The 23,200-nt window shown below is 29.9% G+C and overlaps 3 protein-coding genes and 1 long non-coding RNA gene across 4 annotated transcripts; 1 reads left to right on the top strand and 3 right to left on the bottom strand.

Moving 5' to 3' along the window:
- Positions 1 to 1,847: 1,847 nt before the first annotated feature.
- Positions 1,848 to 2,582, bottom strand: LOC124831996 (Disease resistance-responsive (dirigent-like protein) family protein). The gene has a single exon (XM_047306099.2). It carries the CDS (start codon positions 2,449 to 2,451, stop codon positions 1,930 to 1,932), a length of 522 nt encoding a protein of 173 aa, XP_047162055.2. The 5' UTR covers positions 2,452 to 2,582; the 3' UTR covers positions 1,848 to 1,929.
- A 7,746-nt stretch (positions 2,583 to 10,328) lies between these two features.
- LOC124831992 (uncharacterized) lies at positions 10,329 to 11,870 on the top strand. The gene is made up of 2 exons (XR_007028311.2): positions 10,329 to 10,802; positions 10,892 to 11,870. It is a non-coding gene; the product is annotated as an uncharacterized LOC124831992 (long non-coding RNA).
- A 4,226-nt stretch (positions 11,871 to 16,096) lies between these two features.
- LOC124832000 (transmembrane protein, putative (Protein of unknown function, DUF599)) lies at positions 16,097 to 18,533 on the bottom strand. Its single transcript, XM_047306104.2, has 2 exons — positions 17,942 to 18,533; positions 16,097 to 16,797 (listed from the first exon to the last, which is right to left on the bottom strand). Exons 1-2 carry the CDS (start codon positions 18,101 to 18,103, stop codon positions 16,264 to 16,266), a joined length of 696 nt encoding a protein of 231 aa, XP_047162060.1. The 5' UTR covers positions 18,104 to 18,533; the 3' UTR covers positions 16,097 to 16,263.
- A 1,558-nt stretch (positions 18,534 to 20,091) lies between these two features.
- LOC124832002 (uncharacterized) lies at positions 20,092 to 22,530 on the bottom strand. The gene is made up of 2 exons (XM_088102993.1): positions 22,062 to 22,530; positions 20,092 to 20,796 (listed from the first exon to the last, which is right to left on the bottom strand). Exons 1-2 carry the CDS (start codon positions 22,221 to 22,223, stop codon positions 20,200 to 20,202), a joined length of 759 nt encoding a protein of 252 aa, XP_087959119.1. The 5' UTR covers positions 22,224 to 22,530; the 3' UTR covers positions 20,092 to 20,199.
- Positions 22,531 to 23,200: the final 670 nt, after the last annotated feature.

Raw genomic sequence — 23,200 nt, 5'->3', positions numbered from 1 at the left:
ATATGAAGAGAACTTTTTGAAAGTTGATGAGTTTTCAATTTTATTAAACTTGGTTGACGACATAGCCACACGTTTTCGTAGTTTCTGTGAAATTTAAACCTTTCCTATGAAACTGAGAAGATGTGGAATTGTCCAAAAACGGTATAATAAAAAATAGATTGTTCATATTATTTTTGTGGTTATAAATATCTGAGAATGCATTGCTTCTTCTACTACCTTCTCATTGTGCTTGCTTTAATGGCATCCTTTTCGTCCACTCAAATCACTGCAAGTTTGTCTTCATTCTCTTTTTCATATCAGTCTTTTTGTTTTCTTCAAAGTGAAAACCTTAAAATCCAGATGTTACACACCAACCATATGTAATACAACATCATTAATGCCAACAAAACCACAAAATCACCGTAATCTTTTTTTGTTGATGTTGTGAACAGGGTTGGAGATTAAGAGAAAGCTTGGCCAGCTACCAACTGGACGAGAATCTCCCATGGCCGCTAATAATCCCGGTCCCGGAGAAAATAACTTTTAGATTTACCTCAATTCTACGTAATAAACTTATTTAAACAATAAGTGGATAAATTTATTTAATATGTGTTCAGAAAGAGTTGCAAATCAATGTTGTTTAGACTCTTTTAACGTGTTTGATGAGACTCATTTAATCAATAAATCTAATGTTTATTAATAAATTCTTATAATATATACTCAGACAAATAGTTTATCAGAGTCCTTTTATTAATGCAGACTCATTTAATAAATATATGAATATATTTTAATAAGTATTGGTCTAATTAATGTATGGAATGATTTCTATAATTGTTTATCTATATTAATGCATGGATAAATTTATCTAATATATATTGTTAGATTTATCTAATTAGTGTATCGACATACTCATTTATTATTTTTTTGTTGTCGACATACTAATTTTTGACACGTATAATCAACATATAAAATGACTTATCTAATGCTTTTTATATAATGATATAGTTACTATGTGGACAAAATTGTCTAATATATATGTTGGACTCTTTTTTTTTGTATGGACATAATTGTCTAATATATATTATTGGATTTTTTTTTCTATAATTGTCTAATCACTATATCAACAAACTCATCTAATGTTTTTTCTTATACTTGTATAATGTATATAGTTACATTTGTTAAGTTTAATGTATATTCCCAGATTAATCTAATAATAATATAAATAATGATACATTTTAAAACAATTAATATTATATTTTACCTTTTATTTGGATATTACTAAAGTTACATGCTCTTTCATTTAGAAATTGAAAATAGTAAAATATGAATTCAAAGATTATAAATCGAAATTTAGAAGTATAATGTTTCTTGCTACAAATATATATTTTAAACATTAAAACCAACTATAATTTAATGAAAACTTTAATATATTAATGATATATTTTAAGATAATTAATTTGTTAGATTTTACTTTTTATTCTATCTTACTAAATTTATAAGTTCTCACATTTTGAAGTTGATAATAGTAAATCTTTGAAATAAATTAATAAGCATAATATTTCAATTTATTCTATACTAATATAATTATTTAAAATTTTATATAAAGTTTTATGTACATTATACATGATTAATGCTAATTTTTTGTTAAATAATATCAATTTAATTTTTAATTTTATTTAATGACGAAGGAGCTAGAAATCATAAACCATGATTTATAAAATTATTAAGATAATTATTGTATCTAATATTATTCCTCTATAAGAGAATGTTTTATATTAATGATAGTGAACTCAAAATCCTTAAAAATATCAGAACGCATCCTAGTATTAGAGTATGAGCGTGAGTGGTTGAAGATTTAAGCAGAAGGAGAAGAAGAAAGTAACGATGGGTTTGATAGTTTTGAGTTTGATGGAAGAAAAAAGGATACGAAAGTAGAAGTGCGTGCGTGCATCATGGTGGTAATGAGTTTGGGGAATGGTTGGGGAATTGAAGCTGAAGTTTGAGATGGTAAGTAGCAGCAGCTTCATCAGCTATGGTGAAAAGTGCAAGACCACGAGCAAAGGCAAAAGAACCAGTGCCTCCGATGACCTTGAGCTGTTGTTTGTCTTCATGAGCCTGCACGCTGAGCGTACCCTTATGATCTGGGGTGTCGATGCTCAGATACATCACATTGAACGCCGATTGCTGAAACATGTCGCTGAGAATCACGAACCCCTCTGCTTTTCCAACCTCGCGTGAACTCTTCTCCGGTCCCTCTGTCAGGACGCGCGGAATGATCACAGCGCCGCCATCTTCCCTTGGTACGAGGTCACTCTTTAAGGTTGGTATCTGAGGCTGTTGGATGTACAAGGATAGATCCAACCACGGCCTTCCGTGGTTCTTGTTGTGGGACACAGGTGATAGCACAGCCAAAACAATAACTGCTATTGTTGCAAGGGAAACCGCAACGCAGAATATGATTCGTGCTGACATTTTGATCAGATTAAATGGCTACTCCGTTTTCCTTTTAAATTCAACTATCCTTATGCTTGAAAAGCAAAAATATTAATGTTCTTGGCGACCTAACCCATATTGCATTTGCTACCTAAACCAATATGAAAAATCCTTCATGTTTGTCTTTTTGCTTCTTGGCTTGCACAGGGGAATATAAGTTTTTTTTTTTCAAATCTGTATAAACAGATTTTAAAAAAATTATATAAATAGACAAGACAATTTAATACGAAGAAGTCGTAAACTCTTTATACATATATGATAAAAGTTGAAGTTATTTATCTCTACACTATTTTAACTTTGAAGTCGTCTGTTTATATACGATTTCAATTTTAAAATCGTCTATCTCCGTATTTTAATCTTAAAGTTATCTACCTATAACTCTAACTTTACCTAATCGATTATCCATTCTCGTAATCAGTTATAACACGTTGAAATCATATAGAAACGTATAACTTCAACATTTCAAACAAAATTGTTAAAATTGTCTAGAAAATGTACAACTTTCTTCGTATAAATATGTGAATTTTTTTTTATGTATCAAACAAATTTTATAATAACATTGTAGTTATTTATATTATTTTGACAAAATTTTAATTCAAAAGTCAATCTATAATATTATTTAATAAGCTCATAATTAACCTTGTCAGTTTAAAATAAATACAGTTTAAAATAACTATATTAATTTATTTTTAAAATTTAGAAAACAAAACGTGTCAAAATTTAAAACAAAAACAAATTTTAATTTTTTTATTTATATTTGAAATCTAAAAATATATTTAACTTTTTTTTATTAATAGTTTTGAAATCAAATAGTCGCTTTCAAAGATAAAGTTTACACTTCTGTAAATCAACCTTAACGTGAAGCAGTAATTAATAAATCACGTAGCTGAATGTTAGCCACTGGTTGAGATAACATATAAACCAAAAACAGAAGGAGAATTCGACGAAGGAACGAGGCAGTCAAAGATCATATAAAGAAGGTGAAAGCAGAAAGCAGATTGGAGAGAAGAATCTGGTAAACTAATCTAAAACCATATCTCTTTCTTCCTGAATATGGGTAGATTTACTGTTGTGATGAGGGTAAAGTCAGAAGTAGATATGTTTGCAGAAGGATGATTGATTGCATGTTGTTTCAAAAATGGAACCATATTCTAGCTGGCATTGAATACACTCAATGCAATGTAAGATGATTTGCCATGACAGAAGTGGTCTGACCCACCTTCATCTGACTCTCTTCATCACGATGGAATCAATTCCCTTAGCAATAGTTACCTACCTAGCTTTGTTTCTCAATTAATTCACCCCACATGCATATATATTATACTTATATTCACTTCCCACTGCACAACTGCATATGCATATGTTCTGTTATCTGCTAGCTATCATTGCATGCATGCTTCGTGCTCTAAACGCTACCCCTTTTCAATTTCAAAGATACCATTACCAACCATAATTCTCCAACAGGGAAGATATATGGAATTCTTCATTTTCCTGCTTCTTTCAAACTATTCCAAATCCATTCACCACTCAGCAGTGACCACGTAGCCTTCCAGAATGGTTCTAAACCCAAAAAGGGAAAATGGAAAAGGTTGGAATGACAGAGAGCAGGTGTCGATGTTCTGTTACTGAGTCTGAGGTGGGCCTGCTGAGACCAAATGTGGAAAGAAGGTATGGGGTTTTGACAGGTGTTCAACATAATATTAGACCTACCTTCCTTCTTCCTTTAATCACCACCAAATTCCTTTCTACTTCTTTCCACACACATTTATTACATCCTCCCATCAAACTTATTTACCATTTATTACTTCTACTTATAGTTACTTTTATCAATTTCCACACATTTTTTAATATATCATCGTATACCAAAACAAATATAATAAGTTTAGTCTACGTATAAGTTAATACTTTAACTTCAAATACTCTCCAAATTAATTTTTTTGAAAATAATAATTTTAATTTTAGAAAGATAAACAAAAATATATAAACCCATTTAAGGTCTCATAGATTGTGAAGGAGTCTGCATGTAAGTCTATCTTTGGTCTTTACGCTATCATTCATTCGTGTTATTCGTATGTTATGTTTCGAGATTATCTACATAACATATATCAAAATAGTAAAGATTTGGCAACTCAAGCATTAATGATGCAAAATCACCTACCTCCTTACCTCGTATTTATATTTATAGATTTGAGTCTTTGATTAGTTGCAACCTAATTACGATTCAATTAGAAATAGTCACACTTTACCTTAAGTTGTTCAATATTAGGAATAATTCTTTTGTTGCATGATCATTCCGACTTTATGACAATTCGATTACGAGTAGCTCGCTTGAGACGTCTGACTAATGGTTGACGGACCAGTTTCTGACCAAACATATAGGATAAGAGCAAAATATATTTTAATATTAAATGTTTTTACAAATATAATTTCATAATAAATTAAAACACAACCTTCATATCATTTTTTGAAAATAATATTTTATGTCAACTTTTATAAGATACAATAAAACCAAATATTTTATAATTTAATCATTTCTTGAAAATAATATTTTACGCCAACTTTTATAAATTACGATAAAACTAAATATTTTAAAATTTAATTTATAAACTAGACATAATTTTGAATAACAGTTTAAGAGCGAAAAAATATATTTAATTTATAAAAAAATATTACTTTTTAAAAAATATAAAGAAATGGAAGAAAGACAAAAGGTGTTCAGATAAGAAATGTGCGTCGTTGAGGGATGTTCTCTGGTTTCCATGCTTTGGGGGCAAGATGTCGTCATTCTTGACTAGTTGCCATGCACTTACGTCTTTTTCACACTCCTCAACCGCACATATATAACTTCAAATTATTATACCTATTAAACAAATATACTTTATTTCTTCTCCTCCACAAAAATATCATAAATATTAATCATTCACATAACTCAAAACTATAAATTCCTCTAAATTTTATAACTATTTTGAAAGGAATAATTTCCTAAAACATTTTACAAAATGGCCTTTTCTTTTTTTAAATTTGGAGCCAAAGTGTTCACTTTAAATTTAGGGTTAAATATGTTTTTAGTCCCTAAACTATTGGTCGTTTCTGATTTTCGTCCATCTTTCAAAATAAGGTACAATTTGATCTCATTCTTTTCGAAACGTTCATTTTAGTTTTCAGAAATTTTGGTTTTAGTCCTCGTTTTGTTGATTAAATGAGGACCAAATTTTTAACCGGGGTGTTAATTTTTGAAGTCTAAAACAAACGTTTCAAAAAGAATGAGGACCAAATTGTACCTTATTTTGAAAGAGGGACGAAAACCAGAAACGGCCAATAGTTTAAGGACTAAAAACATATTTAACCCTTAAATTTATGATGAACTTGACAATTTTTTTTTACAGGAAGTGAAATCCTCACCGTCCACTCTCACATTCTTCGTAGCCAATAATAATATTCTACACACGATACTTTTTATCCCTATCTAATCACCGTTCTTGGATAAGTTTAGATAAGTAAGTATATGTTTATTGATTTTTATAATGCACAAAAGTTTCCAAAATTTATTCTATTCATGAATTTTTCATCTGTTGCAACCAAGGCTATTTTATATCTATTAAAAAAAATTGCTTCATCCTTATCCGGTTTCAATTTTTTACAATTCATTAGCTTAGTAAATTAAATATTATACTAGCTAATAAATTAAAAATGTTGCAACCAAGGGTATTCTATTCATGAATTTTTTACAATTTTATACTGGCTAATAAATTAAAAATGTTTTAGCAATTATAAAGAGGAATATGAGCACTTAGTGAATATATACATTCTTATCAATCATATTCATTAAAATATCAAATATTATTTATACTCAATGTAGAAATTTTCTGTTAAAATCGCGACGTGTAGGAATGTACATGCAAATTTAGATTCATTCTAGACACGTATAAATATAAATGAAGACTAATATTAATTTTAAGGGTTAAATACTTTTTTTTTCTTAAATTTGGACACAAAATTAAAATTTGTTCTTATTCAAAATTTTGAAACCATTTTGGTCTCCAACTTTAAAAATAAATGAATATAGTCTTTTAAATTCAACAATATTAATATATTTTTTCCATATTAAACAATTTTCAAATAAATATTTGAGTTAAAATATTTCAAACGGTATAAATAATTTAAACTATAACCTGAAAAACGGCCACGTCAAAAACGATTAATACAAATAGATTAGAATAAATATATATATATATATATATATATATATATATATATATATATATATATATATATTCATTTTTAAAAATTTATATTAAAATTTTGGATAAAAACAAATTATAATATTGTTTTAAAGTTTAAGGAGTAAAAACATATTTAATTTTAATTTTAATTAATAATTGTAAAAAAAAGACGGAGAGAATGTATCATTAAAACTCAAAATAAGAGCTTTAAAAGTAAAATATAATGTTTAATATATAATTGAAGATATTACCACAAATATTTTTAATTTATTTAAAATATAAAATATTTGAAAGAAATATAAAAAGATGTATTGATAGGAACAACTTCTCGCGTGCATGTTCAAAATAAAATCGATTAAAAATTACATATAACAAAAATAAATGTAGCAGCCTAGATATTTTTTACTGTTAGTTTTTAATTATTTTTTTATCAATTGATGTCCTTCTTAATCTACTCTAGCAAGTAAAAAACAAATGTACGTAACACAAAATATGTTTATTTTGTTCCTCCATTTATGTTTGACATGTAAAAATCAGATGTGAAAAATGCAAATAACACTTTTGTAATTTGTTAAAGTTTTCGTCTGTTTACTTAAAAATTGTTTTTACGTCCAACCTTATATATAGGCTTTATGTATAATGATTAAATGTAAATTCTATCATTTATCATACTTTAGAAATTTATTTGAGATACTTGTACTGTTTAAAAATTTTCTTTAAGTTTTTGTAGTGTTTTTTTGAATTATGTAGAGATTTTTCATTTTTTTCATATCTTAGATTTTTCAAACATTTATGTGTACACTTTTTCATTTACAGTGTATTGATTTGTTTGTTTTACAATTTTGTTCTTTGTGGTTATTTGTTTTAGCTTGGTTGTTTGTGTAAAAATCTAAGTGTGAGTTCAAGTTTCACATTGAATAGAAATGAAAAAGTAGAACAATATATAAAGGTGAAAAACCCATTAACCTATTATTTTAAGATTTTAGATAAAAAGTTATATCGATTTCTTATACACTTGGTTCATGTTATTGGTATTTCTGTAACCCAAAAAGAACCTGATAGACGCAACATTGACATCATAGAACATAAATTTTAGGCTTAAAATAAAGAAAAGAACAGGTTAAAAGTTTATGTTTGTTGTCTATGTAAATTTAAGTTTTTTATATACTGTATGTAAATTTATATCTATTTCATTTACCTCCTACCTACGTCGGTAAAAAAATCTAAAATAACATACATAAAAGATTTTTTCTAATTAATGAAAACAAAATTCGTACGATAGAGTTCCTTTTTAATTATTGATTTTTATAAAAATAAACTATATATTTGCTATATATTTCTTTTAAACCTTTTTTCCTAAATTTTCCCTTTTACTTTTTAAAATTAAACCCTCATAATAAATTCATTCTAAACTCATGATTCTTATTTCTGTATTCTCTAAAAGCATGTTATTGATAATTTCGACAAAATTCTGTGCAGAGATAACTAATTTGTTTTGTCTTGTTGTCTTGTGATTGCAATAAAAGGGACCCGAAATCGAAGTTTGTTTCCTATTGCTACTTTTTCTCTTACAACTGGATAACTCTAGAGTTCAGTGGATGACATGATGCCAAATCGATGAACAGTATATAACAGAATAATAATTTATATGCCTAGTTTAATTTAACTTTGTATAATTTTCTAGCAAATAGTTAATTTATAAAAAGAGATAAATAAATATTAATATCATACAATTTTATCGTAATTTAAATCGTTATCATATCTATATCTATATATATATTAAGATGGATTATTTGGGTGCATTATAGAAATGATTTTATTTTAGTACTATTAATTAATCAGACTTAATTATTGTGTTAATTAAACTTAAAAACATAGGGTAGAGAAATCAATCAGACTACTCGATGGAGTTGCCCAAATCATGGCAAGGTACATGTTTTTACAGAACTTGTTTAATAAATAAAAATAATTATATACGAAAACCAAGATGCATTTGTTCGTAGAATAGAGTTCTAAAAGTTAAAAATTAAGATTAAGTAGATATAAGAAAAACTAAAATATATAAGAAATATGATACATATAAATCTATTTTAAATTTATAAATTTATTATATTAAGATTTTTTACCTTGGTTTCATGTATGAGTTTTACTCATTCTTGAATTTCTCTTTAAAGATTTAAATAATTATATCAAAGTCAATCTTCCATAGAAAAGATATAATGACACTAGACGTTAATCATTTAAAAAGATGAGTTTATATAGTAAATTATGATGTGGCTACAACAACTTGGGTGGACATGCAAGTTTTGCACAAAAAGATATCAAATCGTTTTCTTCATTTGTCATGGTGCACTTCTGGATTAGCAACTCGTCATCATTCAATTAAAGGATGACTTTGATTTAGACCTTTATAAATTAGTTAAGAATAGTCATAAAAACTTTACCTTTTTCCTCTTCATACAAAATATTGTTTAATACAACTCTGAAGCAAAATTATATACGTCTTATCCTTATAAGAGTACCATGATTTGTAAGTTTTATTTTATTTATTTGTTTTTGCTTTAAAACCTTAACTAAAATAAATTTATAAAAAGAAATTTTTTTATACCAATTATAGAAATAATCGGTATAAAAGTCGAATATTTTCTACATTTTAACCTTTTATATCTATTCAAAAACCGATATAAAAAATATATTTTAATCAATATAAAATGTTTTCTAATACAGTAAACACTCGTGAATTACTATTGATGGAAATTTAAGTGTGAGTCCAAATCAAACATTGAATAGAAATGAAAAATTAGAGTATTGTATAAAAGTGAAAAATTCATTAACCTATTGATTTAAGGTTTTGGATAAAGATATCGATCCGGTTAAATTTATATCTCGTTGGTGTTTGTATCTCCAACTTCTCCTCGATAAATCCAACAATCAGTAGTACCTGTATATTGATGGTGACTTTCCAACCATGCAATGGTGAAGTGAGTTTTCACCATGTTTCTCATTAGTGTGATTTTATACGTATCCCTCTAAATATGGTAAAGTAATCCTCACATAATACCATTGCTAGCTTTCACATTTCCAATTCAAGAAACAGAGAACAGATTTTAACAATATAATTTGTGAGTATATTGGAAATTATAACAAGAGTTTCTGAAGCACCATGAAACTAAAGGTCCCTACAATCCAGTGGATGGACCCCACATACCACTCACAGTAAGTGATGGAACAAGATAGATGAGAATCACAACAACTATGTGTAGTAGCATCACAGGACTATTAACATTAGGAAACAATATGATGATATCACACGATTTACTCAAATCCTACTGCACATGGGTGCAAATCAATACCATATCAGTGACTGTTGCATGAGGGATCTTGTAGTTAGTGCAGGCTAGCTGCACTGTGTGCTTTTGAATTAATTCACACCGTTGGTGTCTCAAATATCACAACACTAGCACCTAGATCATGTAGAATAAATCCATGTATATAAATTATTAAGTATATGGGAGTTTGGATTATATTATTAGCATGCATGGTTTTACAGCAAGTACGTACGTGAATGGTTGTTAGGATGTTACATAAGCTGTGTGTCCTTTTGAGGATGTTTTAATTATCTCGTGAGAAGCGGTTAGAAAATGGAGAGTGTCACTGCATTGTGGTACCACCACTAGCTATAGCTTACTAATCCAGTGGAATATTTTGAGGCCCTTTTACCCTTTCTTTTACAACTTTTCCTATAAATAGCTGCTACTGGCTGGAGAGCAATCTAACATCCCACACGATTCTCTTCTTCTCTCTTTCATTATCATTATCATTATCATTATCATTATCATCATCCCCTTCCCTTTGTTTCTCTCTTTTTGCTTTCAGGGTGAGGTAGAAGAAGAGCCTGAGAGGGAGGCACTGGTTTTCTAAGGTTGTTGACAGAAGATAGAGAGCACTGATGATGATATGCATATATATTATACTATATATATATAGAGAGAGAGAGAGAGAGAAGGAAGTGATCGATTGTGCATCTCACTCCTTTGTGCTCTCTATGCTTCTGTCATCACCTTCAGCCTCCGTTTCTCATTCCTCCTCTCTCTACACCAACTGTTGGTATATTTCCTTTTATCAACCACCAAGTTCGTAGATAATTTGATGTTCTTCCTGGAATCTAACTAGCCACTTTTCTCTACTGATTGCAGATGTTACAATTACACAATACAAGATTTTAGAAAACAGATTTGGCTGCATCAATGGATAATGATTCTAGTGATGGCATCAACTGTATTATTTATCCTTAATTTCTTGCAATATCATAAAATGATGAAATGAAATTACAATATTATTTGATATGAATATAGATATCTAGGCCAACATATGATTGCTGTATTAATTAACCTTTATATTTTTGTAGTTAGACGCGTGTGGCTGTTGGACACTACGAGTTATCTGTCTGTCGATGGCATGAGAGAGTAAGAATGAGAAACTGATGAAGGATTTAGCTTTTTTTTGTAATTTTCTACACACTTTTGTTCTTTTTGCTGCTGATTTCCTTCACTGTGGTAGTGTGTATAAACATTTGATTTGGGCATAGTAGATCTGTATTTTGTGCTTGAAAGAAAAATCTGACTTGCTTTCAACAAGAAGAATGTAGTACAACTTGCTTTATGGAAGAAGGACCACATGCAATTGGAATTTGTGGCAAGGGATTGCGAAGAAAATGTATGGGGTCCAATTCAAAACTGACTATGACATATTGTAGGGCACATACATACTTGATTTCTCACGATTCTTCCAGTCAGTACCCCACACTCTTGTTCAATGATTTACAAGGTGATCTAGCCAACAACAAAGGGTCAAGAACAAAACCAAGATCAAATAACTTTATATACTGTAAATAATATCTGGTTATGGTGAATGAACAAAAGTTTAAAACTAAAAACAAGGAGAGAAATGGGTGGTTTTCATGGATGAAGATGACCCCATTATTACTATTCATGTGACGTATTAGTGGTAGGAAATTGATGTATAGTAGTAGTTTAGTAGTGGTATTGCAATCCAAGATAGAACCCATATATATCTGATAAACAATGTGAAGAAGAAGATACAGTGAAATATCACTTGCCTTGTCTGCAATGCAAGAAACATGAAATTAATGAAAGTATTCTTCCATTTTCTAGACCTACTGCTTTAAAGCTATAGCTCATCACGAAGGAAAATTTGTTATTTTCAGATGACAGAGACCCTTTCCAAATTTGTAGATCCACACTCATTCGGATGTGACTTACATGCTCATTACTATTTAAAGACCACTTTCATATATCATCAAATATAAACCACTAATTCAAAATGATAATTAATTATAACTTACAGTAACAGTTTTCTTCTTCTTCATTGATTCTATACAAGTTAATTACGTGCATATATATAGTTTTCACCAGTTTTTTCCTCCCACTATAATTCCTGTCTTGCATATAAACCAGTATTTTTGAAAATCGAAAGCTATTGTCAACATACTAAGATTTCATAGTTGAACAGAAATCAAATGGGTTTTAATCAAATTCTTTTAGTGATTGAAAATATATATAAATAATTTTAAAAGGTATATAATATCATGGTTTTGTAATATCACAAATAAAAATAGATTTATAGGCTTTTAATATTTAAAATATAAATATAGAAGTTTAACTAATTTTTTTATCACATTTAAATTCAAAGTTCAATCACACACATTAATGTTTATTAACGTAGAATAAAAAAATGCTAATATTTTAAGCTATGCTTATTTTTTTAAGAAAAATATTAAAATTTAATTTCTTTTCTTTTTTGTTAAACTGACTTCTATCGATCAAATTGATATAAACACAAAAAAAAAAATCATAAAATTAAATTAAAAGATGAAATTTGTACTTATTTTTATACTATATAATTCTACCATCAAGGATATAACCTTACTTTTTTACTATTTTTTTAATAGGCAAAGAAAATTATGGAGATGATGTATTATTATCGTAAGTACACTATAACACACACACATACATATATATACCACACAAAATAATTAATTGGTATATTGTATAATGTTTGTCAAGCAATTAGTCTTTCTATATTTGGGTAACACAATTTAACTATACTATTTTCCAACGACAAATTCTCAAAAAATTATTTAATTTATTGCATAACAATTTTTAACTTATGCAAAAGGGTAAAAATTAAAATATAAAATTAAGTTTTCAAATAATTAAGGCTAAGATTTTTTTTAAATATTAAGGCTAAGATTTTTTCTTTAAAAGTATTTTGTCAATATAGAAAAGATTAAAATGTTAGAAATCCAAAATAAGTTAAGTTTTTCACATTAATTAAAAACAAGTAAAATAAATAATATATAAATAGAAAAAATATATAAATCTATTTTTTTAATGTATTTTTTTATTGAACGTAGTTTGATGTTGTCTTATATGATCTGTTCGTATTTTATCAAACCAAAATCCTACAATCAAAGAGAAAAAAAGCCTACAAACCTTTAAAACATAAAAGTATAATGATAATTTATAAAATATAAAAGTATATAATAAGATTTAATAATATACGAAGGTGGTCTAGATCTTGAATGATGTTGTTTTATAGTTTATTATTATCATTGTTCAGATCAAATCACACCATAACAAAAAGTGGAGTGGTGTCTTACTTTGTTGCATTCGAGAATGAGCTAGAATCGTAATATGCTTTGCATGTTTAGTCGAATCGCATGCAGTTTTTGGTCTAAAGAATATTTAGTTTCTGATGGCTGATAAGGACCAAGATTCCTTTTGACATTGTTCCATATGTAACTATACATCGCTCACCAACGTTGCTAAGACCAATATTAAGATAAACAAAACTGTGTCTGAAAGTGAGCAAACACAACTTAGACTATCCTTCCAAGGTGGTTTAAGAAAACACGAGATTATGAATTCAACTATATTCATATTTAAAAATTATAAAATTAGTTTGATAAATTTAATATGAAAAAATAAAAAAAAATTGTGGATTAAACTCCTTCACTAATAAAATATTAAAAACTAACATTTATTAATGAAAAAAAGAAATTCTATAACCATTTATGACAAGTAAAATTCACCTGTTATAGATAACATTTTCATAATAAAAATAAGAATTATTATAACAATGTTAGAAGATTTGTTATAACATATGAATGTCTTGATAAAAGTGAAATTATGATCAAAACTTGTTATGATAGATATTCAAAATATTTAATGTCTGAAGTAGAAAATAAGAATTTGTCCCTCTACATTGCACACAATTAGTGTTTCACATTGTTTGTTACGTCTGACATCTTCATGTCAAAACGAACGTAGAATCTCCTTCCAAATCAATGTAGGATAATACAACTGTATTAGAAAAATTAGCATCAATAAGAATAAATTAGTACTAAAATATAAAAATTACTTTTTTAACTTTACGGATTTCATATAACTTTTGTCATAACTATTATAGTCAGTCATTCAATGTAAATAAACAATCGCTAAAAAGAAAAGCAAAGATCATTCGCAACAAGGTTCACATAATGAAGCATCATTTTGAAAATTCGTTTGAAAAATTGACAGAAGAACAAAACAAGGTTCGTTCTTTTCTATTATGCAAGGTATGAGTAGAAAAAGTCACTAAAAAGTACAAAACAAACACAGAAACATGCATCTTATTGTGGAATTTGCAAGCTTTCGGCTAAGGATTGGCTGGTCCATGTTATCATCTGCATGCTTGCCAACCCAAGTTGCTATTAATTGATATATGATGTTGAGATAATCTTCTTCACAGTAACTAGTTATCCAATCATTCTCAAAGTTTTGAATATCCATGCAGGAATATGTCCTTTTTCACGTACCCATCCACCACCGGTAATTTGCTCTAATATTCTAACAGCTACTCAGGTTTATCACATCAAATAATGCTAAAAAAACATTTACGTGTTGAAAACATTCTGCTTAAATTCTTAAAGTTATTCAATTTTGAATATAATCATTGTTTGAGGTAGCAGTTTCCTGCTAAACGAATCGACTCACACACTTCTTTAATCCTAAAAAGTAATTTGAAATGTACCCTTTTACGTTTTGGAATTTTGGGAATGAAAAAAAGTGAGCTGATTTTTTAAAAGTGAATGAAAAAAAGAATACCTTTCAAAAGAAGGTTTAGTCTTAGTATGGTAAGAAAGATTTGGCATACCATATTGTTGATAAGGGTATCTGATATGTTGAAATTCCCACTACCAGAATTGGTAGCAGATATTTTTCTGCCATTATGTTCATCATTTTCTGCTTCTGTTATGCATTTCCCATCCTACAGAAAAATAAAGTGATTAATGAGTCTTTTTCAAGAGAGAATTCACTTTGAAGACACAACGTCAATAAGACCGTAAGTCTAAGGTAATGATTGATATCAATTTTAACTCAAAATTTTAATGGATTTATAAATTTTTTATCTTATATCGTGTTTAACTTTTTTATATCTATTCAACGTAGTTGCATTTCCAAGTGTGATTTACTTAGAAGCCAATCAAACAAGATAAAAGATATGATTTTGATCCTGCTTGTCCAAATATTATCACTTCCTCCAATCATTGACTTCCCTTGCATACATATATATCATCAATCTTTTCACATTTTGACAATCAATTAAGCTAGTCCCACATTGCTTGGAGAGCATGTTATGTTCGTTTCATTGCCCTGACATGACATGACATGCCATGCCTTAATCTAATGCAAACAACCAATTATATACTCCAATCAAATCTGATTTGGTTTTTCAAAGCTATGCCATCCATTTATATATGTTTGGTCATACAATGAAAGGACATTTCTGAAATGATTCGAGAGAGTAATAATAACTGTATAATGGGTAAACCAGCACCATCCATTACATGCTTGCCACTAATAAAGTTCATGTTCTTTATTCACCAAGCATAAGATTGATATTAGGTGTTCAAACCGAACTAAATCATTGTAAAAGCTGTTAGACCGAAACAAATTAACAGGGGGAAAATTACTTCAAGATACAACACATATTTCTCAGTCAATAGTATAAATAATTCACCAGTAACAATAACAAAACAGAGATGGTTTTAGAAAATATACAATTGAACATCAGTTTTTTTGCCATTAACTAGTTTGGTATGTGAGTCACTGTTTACAAAAACGCCTATAAGTGAACTAGAGTGATTGCTGTTGTATCAAGAAGAGTCGATGGCATGATATTTTTGCTGATTTTTGAACTCCCAAAACCCCAATTATTATCATTTTCTCCAATCATTGAATCATTCACACAGAAAACAATTTTTCCCTTCAAAATACTTCAATATACTACAAATACTTTTCAATGAAGATTGTGTAAGGAAGAGCAACACATAGATCTCCATACTGGTAAAATCTTATCCGTTCTGAGTCAAATTCTCACGAATTTGCTTTTTGTACTGTAATTAACCAATAATGGTATCATTACATGAATATAGAAAGCTCTATATTGAACTTTACCACGAGCTAAAAGATTATCAAGTTCAAGGACAGTTAGAATTATGAAACTAGGATGCTTCTGTGTCCCCAGTTTCCCTCTTATTGAATGACTTGGTGTGAAGATCTCGTGTGATTTTAGTGGTTGTGTCCAAGAAGTACAAAATAAATGATGTGAAGCAGGAACAAGCAAACATGGGTATTGGCCCATAAATCCAAAGGACAAGAGGAAATGAAAAGTAGAAGGCACGCAGCCCCAGAGACCAAGCATAACTCCCCCGGTTTAAGGATCTTGCAGCATATTCTATAAAATCCCTCTGGCCTTTCAGTGCATGTGTGGTGATCAAGAAGCTCACTTGTGCATAGTATCTGATAGATTGCACATTACATAGAAATGCAACGAGGAAGCATAGTGAGATGGAGAGGCGTTTGATTGAAGAATTAAGGGAAGTTTTGTTGCCATAAACTAGTTTGGTATCTGATTCATTGCTTGCAAAAACGCCAATAAGTGAACTAAGAGTTATTGCTGTTGTAGCCAGAAGGGTAGATGCCATGATATTGTTGCGGATTGTTTGAACTCCCAAAACCCCATTTTTCAGAGGATCCTGAAAACAATGCAAATGTAGTTTGTTGAGGAAACAATTGTCTCAGTGAATAAAATTATACTAGCCAAAAAGATTAAGAAATAAACTTTAAGCCTAACTCAACCCCACAAAATCAGTTTGTAAAATGAGATTTATATCTATTATAAATTGATTTTATATCTAGTCGAGACAGGACTTCCAATATCATTTTGTAACAATTTCATGAGTTTATATTTTTATATAAGGGGTGTTATTGGGGGAGTAAATGACAAAAAGTTCTAAACTAAAATTCTATCAACAGTTAGATACCAAAAGACAAATATTTAAGATTGTTTTTCTACAAGATACACTGTCTTTATGAGTAAGAACAACACATGCACAATTGCACATATCAGAGTGAGAGACAACATCTTAGCAGTTGGGTTTTAACTCAACTCTATTCTAAAGATAGATACCCCAAAATTCTATTAACAGGTAGTTTCCTAAAGACAAATATTCAAAACTGATATTGTACAAGATAAACAGTCTATATGAGTAAGAACAACACATGTGCATCTGCACATCTCAGTAAGAGACAACATCTTAGAATTTAGGCTTGGACCTAACTCAATTCAAAAGTTAGCTGAAGTTCTATTTACAGGTAGTTTCCTAAAGACAAATATTCAAAACTGTTATTGTACAAGATAATAGACAGTCTTTGAGAAATAACACGTGAAGTTGCACATCTCAGTAAGAGAGAAAACATCTTAGCACTTAGCCTTAGGACCTAACTCAATTCCAAAAGTTAGCCTAAAGTTCTATCCACTACAACCGTTGGTTATCTAACTCCAACTATATAAGAAATTGACACCGGTGTCCGTCTAAAACTTTAAGACAATATGTTAATGGGTATTACAACTTTGTATAATACTCTACTTTCTCATTTTTATCCACCATGTGACCTGACTCACTTAAATTCCCAACATCAACTATTAAGATAGGTTTTCTGATGCCATCTTAGAATCTAAGTTTGGATCTAACTCAGTCCTATAACTAGCTAAAGAATTCAAGGTTATTCACCATTTATATAAACTATTTAGTAATATCAATAGTGAATGGAAAATCTCAACATATGTGCCAAGTGTAAAGTGAAAAATAGAGAAAATGAGAGAAACAGAGTACTGACTGCCATGATGGAAAGAACCCATTGGTAACGAGACTGAGCATTCAAGCCAATGACAGTGTGAGATGGGTAACGAATTATAGTGCAGAGAAGCCAAACGTGATAGATTCCCAACACCAACACACCCAGAGGCACCAACACGTAGTCCAGTTCATCTACTTCCATGCTGCCTCTTCAATTTTCAAACTTTACTGTTCACATATCACTTACCTCACAACATAACCAACACCCAACACCAAAACTTTATAATCTCAGTGAATTCTGATTGGTTCTTCTTTCCTTTCACTCAGACCTACCCTTGTCTTTTTCCAGCCCACCTTGACATTTCCACTCACAAAACCTTCTCTTTTCCTCCATGGTAAGTAAAGATAAAGAGGTTCCCCGTTGATCTTTTAATTCGTAAAGTCTGCAAAAACTATAATCAAATCCATTTTTTCTGACTGAATAAAAATTGGGAAATGGAAATTAATACCGACACTATTAGTATGATTAGTATATGCTTTCCACCATGTTTCCCAATTATGATTTGATTTGACTAAATTTATCTGAAGAAACTAAAAAAGAACTGAAATTGAGATGGAGATAACATGTTCTTCCATGTGGTCATTTTCTTTATTCTTGTCAGGTCCCATGGAGAAATGCTTACACATGCCACTAGCTCAAACCACGTGCCATTTTGTTTCAAGTACTTTATAAACTTAACTCAATTCTATAAAATCCACTGCAAAATTCACTCGTAAGATAGGTTTACATTTGTACTTTAAATTTTCAACACCTTTTCTATTGTTATTTTTGTTATCACTCTTGAAACTGTTCAGAACTGTTCCTTATGTGCTTTTTAGACAAAAAGACCGTCGGCCAAAATTATGTTGTCGTTTATCCTTTCAACAAAGTTATTATAAACAAGATTGGTTGGCAATAATAGTGTTTACATAATTGTGTTGTCGATAACTACATTGTTACTATTAAATAATCCCTCAATGATGCATGAATCATCATAAACATAATATTACAAATTACTATTAAGTAATTGACAGCTGTCTTGTGTAGGTCATCTTAGATGGCTTCCATTAAAGATCAATCAAAGGAAAATCAAGTGCTTTCTTCTATAACCACCCCACATCTTGCATACAAGTCAATCAAAAGCATTTTCAACAAACAACTTACCCTTAAACCCATCACTTTCAGCGTAAACATACACTCATTTCAGCACATATATATATATATATATATATATATATATATATATATATATATATATATATATATATATATATATAAACGTACATATATATATCTTCTGTTTAAGAAAATGAGGGTGAGGTTCTCTCTTTCTTCCCCTCTCTCCAAGCAAAAATGATGTGCCTCACAGGTAGAAAAATCTGTTCTTAACTTCCTCAAGTGTAAGGAAATTTACAGTAAAATCTAATCGGAAATCATTGACCTTTATAATTTATAATTAGATTGTAGCATAAAAAATTATTTACTATCTATAATTAGATTGTAGCATAAAAAATTATTTACTATCTATAATTAGATTGCTGCTGATGTTTACTCCACCTTTTAGTTTAATTCCTGCCCATGTAGTATTTGAATTTATCTAAAATGCTCTTAGTGTGTGGATCACACGTAGCCCTCAGTGATGCATGAATCATCATAATATAATATTACAAATTACAATTAAGTAATTAACAGCTGCCTGTGTAGGTCATCTTAGATAAGCTTCCAACACAGGAACAGATGGACTGATCTTGTTGTTTGTCTTCTAAAAAAAAGACATCAACATCTATTCTTCAATTGTTGTCTTACTTCTTGTTTGGTCTTCTTTCTATTAGCTCTGGTTTTCAATCTGATCTTCCATCGATCTTTTACAGAATACGATTTGGTAACCGAGGAAACTCAAGAATATATGGCTGCTTCTATCTTTGCTGTCATATGGTCGATGTGGCGACAACTTGACAGAATTCCATTAGTCTAGCTATCCAAACATGCAGTGCAAGCCCCTTTATGAATGATGACTAATCAAACTGTTGATACTTTGTCATGATATAATTTGTTGTAGAAGAGTGAGAGATTGAATGGTACAGCAAAAATGATTGGGACGATTGTAAGCAAGTTCATCCCAATGAAGTGAAATGTAACTAACATACCAGTAAACAAAAATGACTACCTAGTACTCTCATTGAATCCTTCAATAACACCCCTGGAACATGTTCATACTTCTCAATTGGAAAGTACAAATTTGTTACATTTATAATTTCTCATACATGATTGACGTCTGAGTTTTGATACAAATTGTTAGCAGGCAAAGGATGATAATCAGGTTCCACAACAGACTCTACATCATGGGTTCCCCTATCTTTCCTGAATGAGTTACTATGAAGATTCCGCGTGATTTTAGCTGTTGTATCCAAGAAGAACAAAACAAGTGACGTCAAGCAGCAGCATGCAAACATAGGTATTGGCCCATAAATCCAGAGGAAGAATGCAAATGACAGGTAAAATGCTCGAAGTCCAATAGACCAAGCATGACTCCCACGATTCAAAGTCACAGCAATATATTCCATATACTCCCTTTTGTCTCTGAGTGTTGGTGCAGTGATCAAGAAACTGACATGGCAGTAGTATCTTATGGACTGCACATTGCATAAGAATGCAATGAGGAAGCAAATGGTGACAGAAATATGTTTGACTGAACTATTACCGTAAGGTATTAAAGGCTCGTCATTATTCCAGGTACTGCTAGCAAAAATGCCAATAAGTGAACTGAGTGTGATGGCTGTTGTAGATAGAAGAGTAGATGCCATGATATTGTTGCGAATAGTTTGCACTGCCAGAACCCCATTCTTCATCGGTTCCTGAAAATATACCAGCACAATCAATTCCATAACTTTTTTTCATACCTTCTAAGACAGTAATTAGAGCCTCAAAAGGCTATACATCTCAATCAAACATACATCAGCAGCAACAGTCCATGATAACATAGTCAGCATGGATATTCAGTCTAAGACCATACCAGTGAGCAGTAACTGCTATGCGTAATTAAGTCGAGTTTTCTTCTGAGCTGTTTTTTTTACACTATCTATCACTACAATTAAATGTACGACAAAAGCATGGCCTCATTATGGTGTTTTGTATTAGAGTTGTATAAAAACAAGTGGTAACAGTTGTTTGATGATTATATTATTATCACCTTTCAGCCATCTCTTTCAGTTTCACAACTTGGTGCTTTGACCATTTCAAACTAAGAGTATTGGAGTCAAACAAGGAAGCTTTGTAACCTTTAAAAATAACAACAGAGAACTGAGAAAAACAAGAACAAAAAGAACCAAATGGGAAGGAAATGAAATAACCAAAAAACCGTATGTTGGCTCTATTTTTCTGAATACCTTGTCACTCCGGCCTCAACTATTTGTCGTAATTGGATTCAATGAATTACAACTTGCCACATGCTGCCATTAATAAAGACAAAAATTGCCAAACATACAGCAAGAAGTTGAGTTCCCCTGTAAATCCTATGTAAGAAACCCATCACTTTTGTCATTCATCCAACAACCAAACACTGTGAACAGACAATGAAAGAATACAGAAATGGGAAATATGCTGCTGCACTTTACTCAATGACCTCAAGAAACAGGAAAAATCTCCTGCTTTTTTTTTCTTTATTTACCCCTTACTGTAAGAATCATCATAAAATAACTAGTCATTGATTTCTCAGTAATAAGAAGGAACAGTGAACATGAAGTGCGATTGTCAATTTCATATCAAACTACAAAAGCCTAACCACAAAATGAGGACACTAATTCAGACACAAAGGTTCTTTTTTTTCTGAACATTTCATCTTCAGAAACAATCCTGTTCTAAAAGCTGTTAAGCATGTAAGTGTTTACATATTTTCCAGTAAATATCTGAACTTTAGTTCTCCATAGTCATATACGCCAAGGGAGGGTTGATGAACACGAAGGACAACACTGATTTTATCCAAAAGAAACAATTTTCCAAAAACTATCAATGACCCACCTGTGTTCACCATCCTTTTGTAATCAAAATTTTGTCAGCACATATTCAAAACTGATAGGATTTTTCATGAATTGAAAGAGAGAGAGAGATAGAGACAACTCACACTCATCATGGCAAGAACCCACTGATGACGAGACTCAGCATTAAGGCCAATAACAGTTCGAAGAGGGTTGTGTACGATGGAATAGACAAGCCAGATATGATACATCAGGAACACCAACAGACCCAACGGCACCAGAACAAAATCAAGCTGCTCCTTCTCCATGCCGCCAACAACACTTGCTCAGGTACGAGGAATTTGGAACTTAAAAGGCTTTTGATAATGAATGATTCATTGGTATATCCAACTTGTCTGGTCTTAGACCGAAATTTAAAGAATGAAAGCACACATAATCATCTCATTACAAAACTCATTTATTCTCACCAAACAAAAAGGATGAAAGTAAAAAGTAACAGTCTTTCATTCAGTGGCCATGGATGGATCCGAATCTAAAATATCAGATCAAATGTGATAGAAAGTATGTATGTATGTATGTATGGCCTAATGAATCATGATGCTGTTGTCGTCACTCACCTGTGTCCACTGACACCTGTTCACGCTTCACAAGTAGATTGAGATGTTCATCCGCTCAATAGAGAAAAATTGTTAAAAGTTGCAAACTAAAGTTATATGGAATTTTTTTAATTTAAAATTTTAATATATTTTGTTCTTCAAACCTATAAATAAAAAATATTATAAATTTGTTTTTAATGTGTCAAGTTTCATCTTAATATTTAAATTGTTTAATATTTGACACATTAGAAATTTAACGTATGATTATATCTATTTATTTTGAAAATTAAGAATTAAAAAATCAAAATTCACATAAAAACTAATTTTAATTTCATGTCAAATAACATTCTGGATTTTTATTTTTAGTATATTTACAAAAAAAAATCTTGTCACGTGAAGAAAATAAATAACATGTTAATTATCTATATGTATGACTAATTATATGATTTTTTAATATTCTTAATTAAAATAATTTGTTAATGTTATTAGTCCGACACACATATTCAACATATGTTTACTTGTCGATCCTCACACAAGGACAATTAAAATATAATTCAAGAACACTCAACAACTTTGAGTTGTAAAAAGAAGGGTCTTTATAAAAGTTAATCAAATATAATAATATTTTTATTAAGAAAACTACTGAATAAAATATAAATAAAAAATTAGGCAATTGCACAAATATAACT

The sequence above is a fragment of the Vigna umbellata genome, chromosome 1 (genome assembly GCF_029865625.1).
Source record: "Vigna umbellata cultivar VRB3 chromosome 1, Vumbellata_1.0, whole genome shotgun sequence".
Lineage (NCBI taxonomy): Eukaryota > Viridiplantae > Streptophyta > Magnoliopsida > Fabales > Fabaceae > Vigna > Vigna umbellata.
Note: the sequence above shows the minus strand (reverse complement) of the source record. Positions and strands in the feature narration are given on the sequence as shown.

What these genes read in the sequence shown, in the direction of transcription:
- LOC124832002 (XM_088102993.1), bottom strand. Translation starts at nt 22,223, where the DNA reads ATGGAGAAGGAGCAGCTTGATTTTGTTCTGGTGCCGTTGGGTCTGTTG. An exon ending in GGGTTCTTGCCATGATGAGT is followed by an intron (nt 20,797 to 22,061) that starts GTGAGTTGTCTC and finishes GTATATTTTCAG; the next exon opens with GAACCGATGAAGAATGGGGT.
- LOC124832000 (XM_047306104.2), bottom strand. Translation starts at nt 18,103, where the DNA reads ATGGAAGTAGATGAACTGGACTACGTGTTGGTGCCTCTGGGTGTGTTG. An exon ending in GGGTTCTTTCCATCATGGCA is followed by an intron (nt 16,798 to 17,941) that starts GTCAGTACTCTG and finishes CATTGTTTTCAG; the next exon opens with GATCCTCTGAAAAATGGGGT.
- LOC124831996 (XM_047306099.2), bottom strand. Translation starts at nt 2,451, where the DNA reads ATGTCAGCACGAATCATATTCTGCGTTGCGGTTTCCCTTGCAACAATA.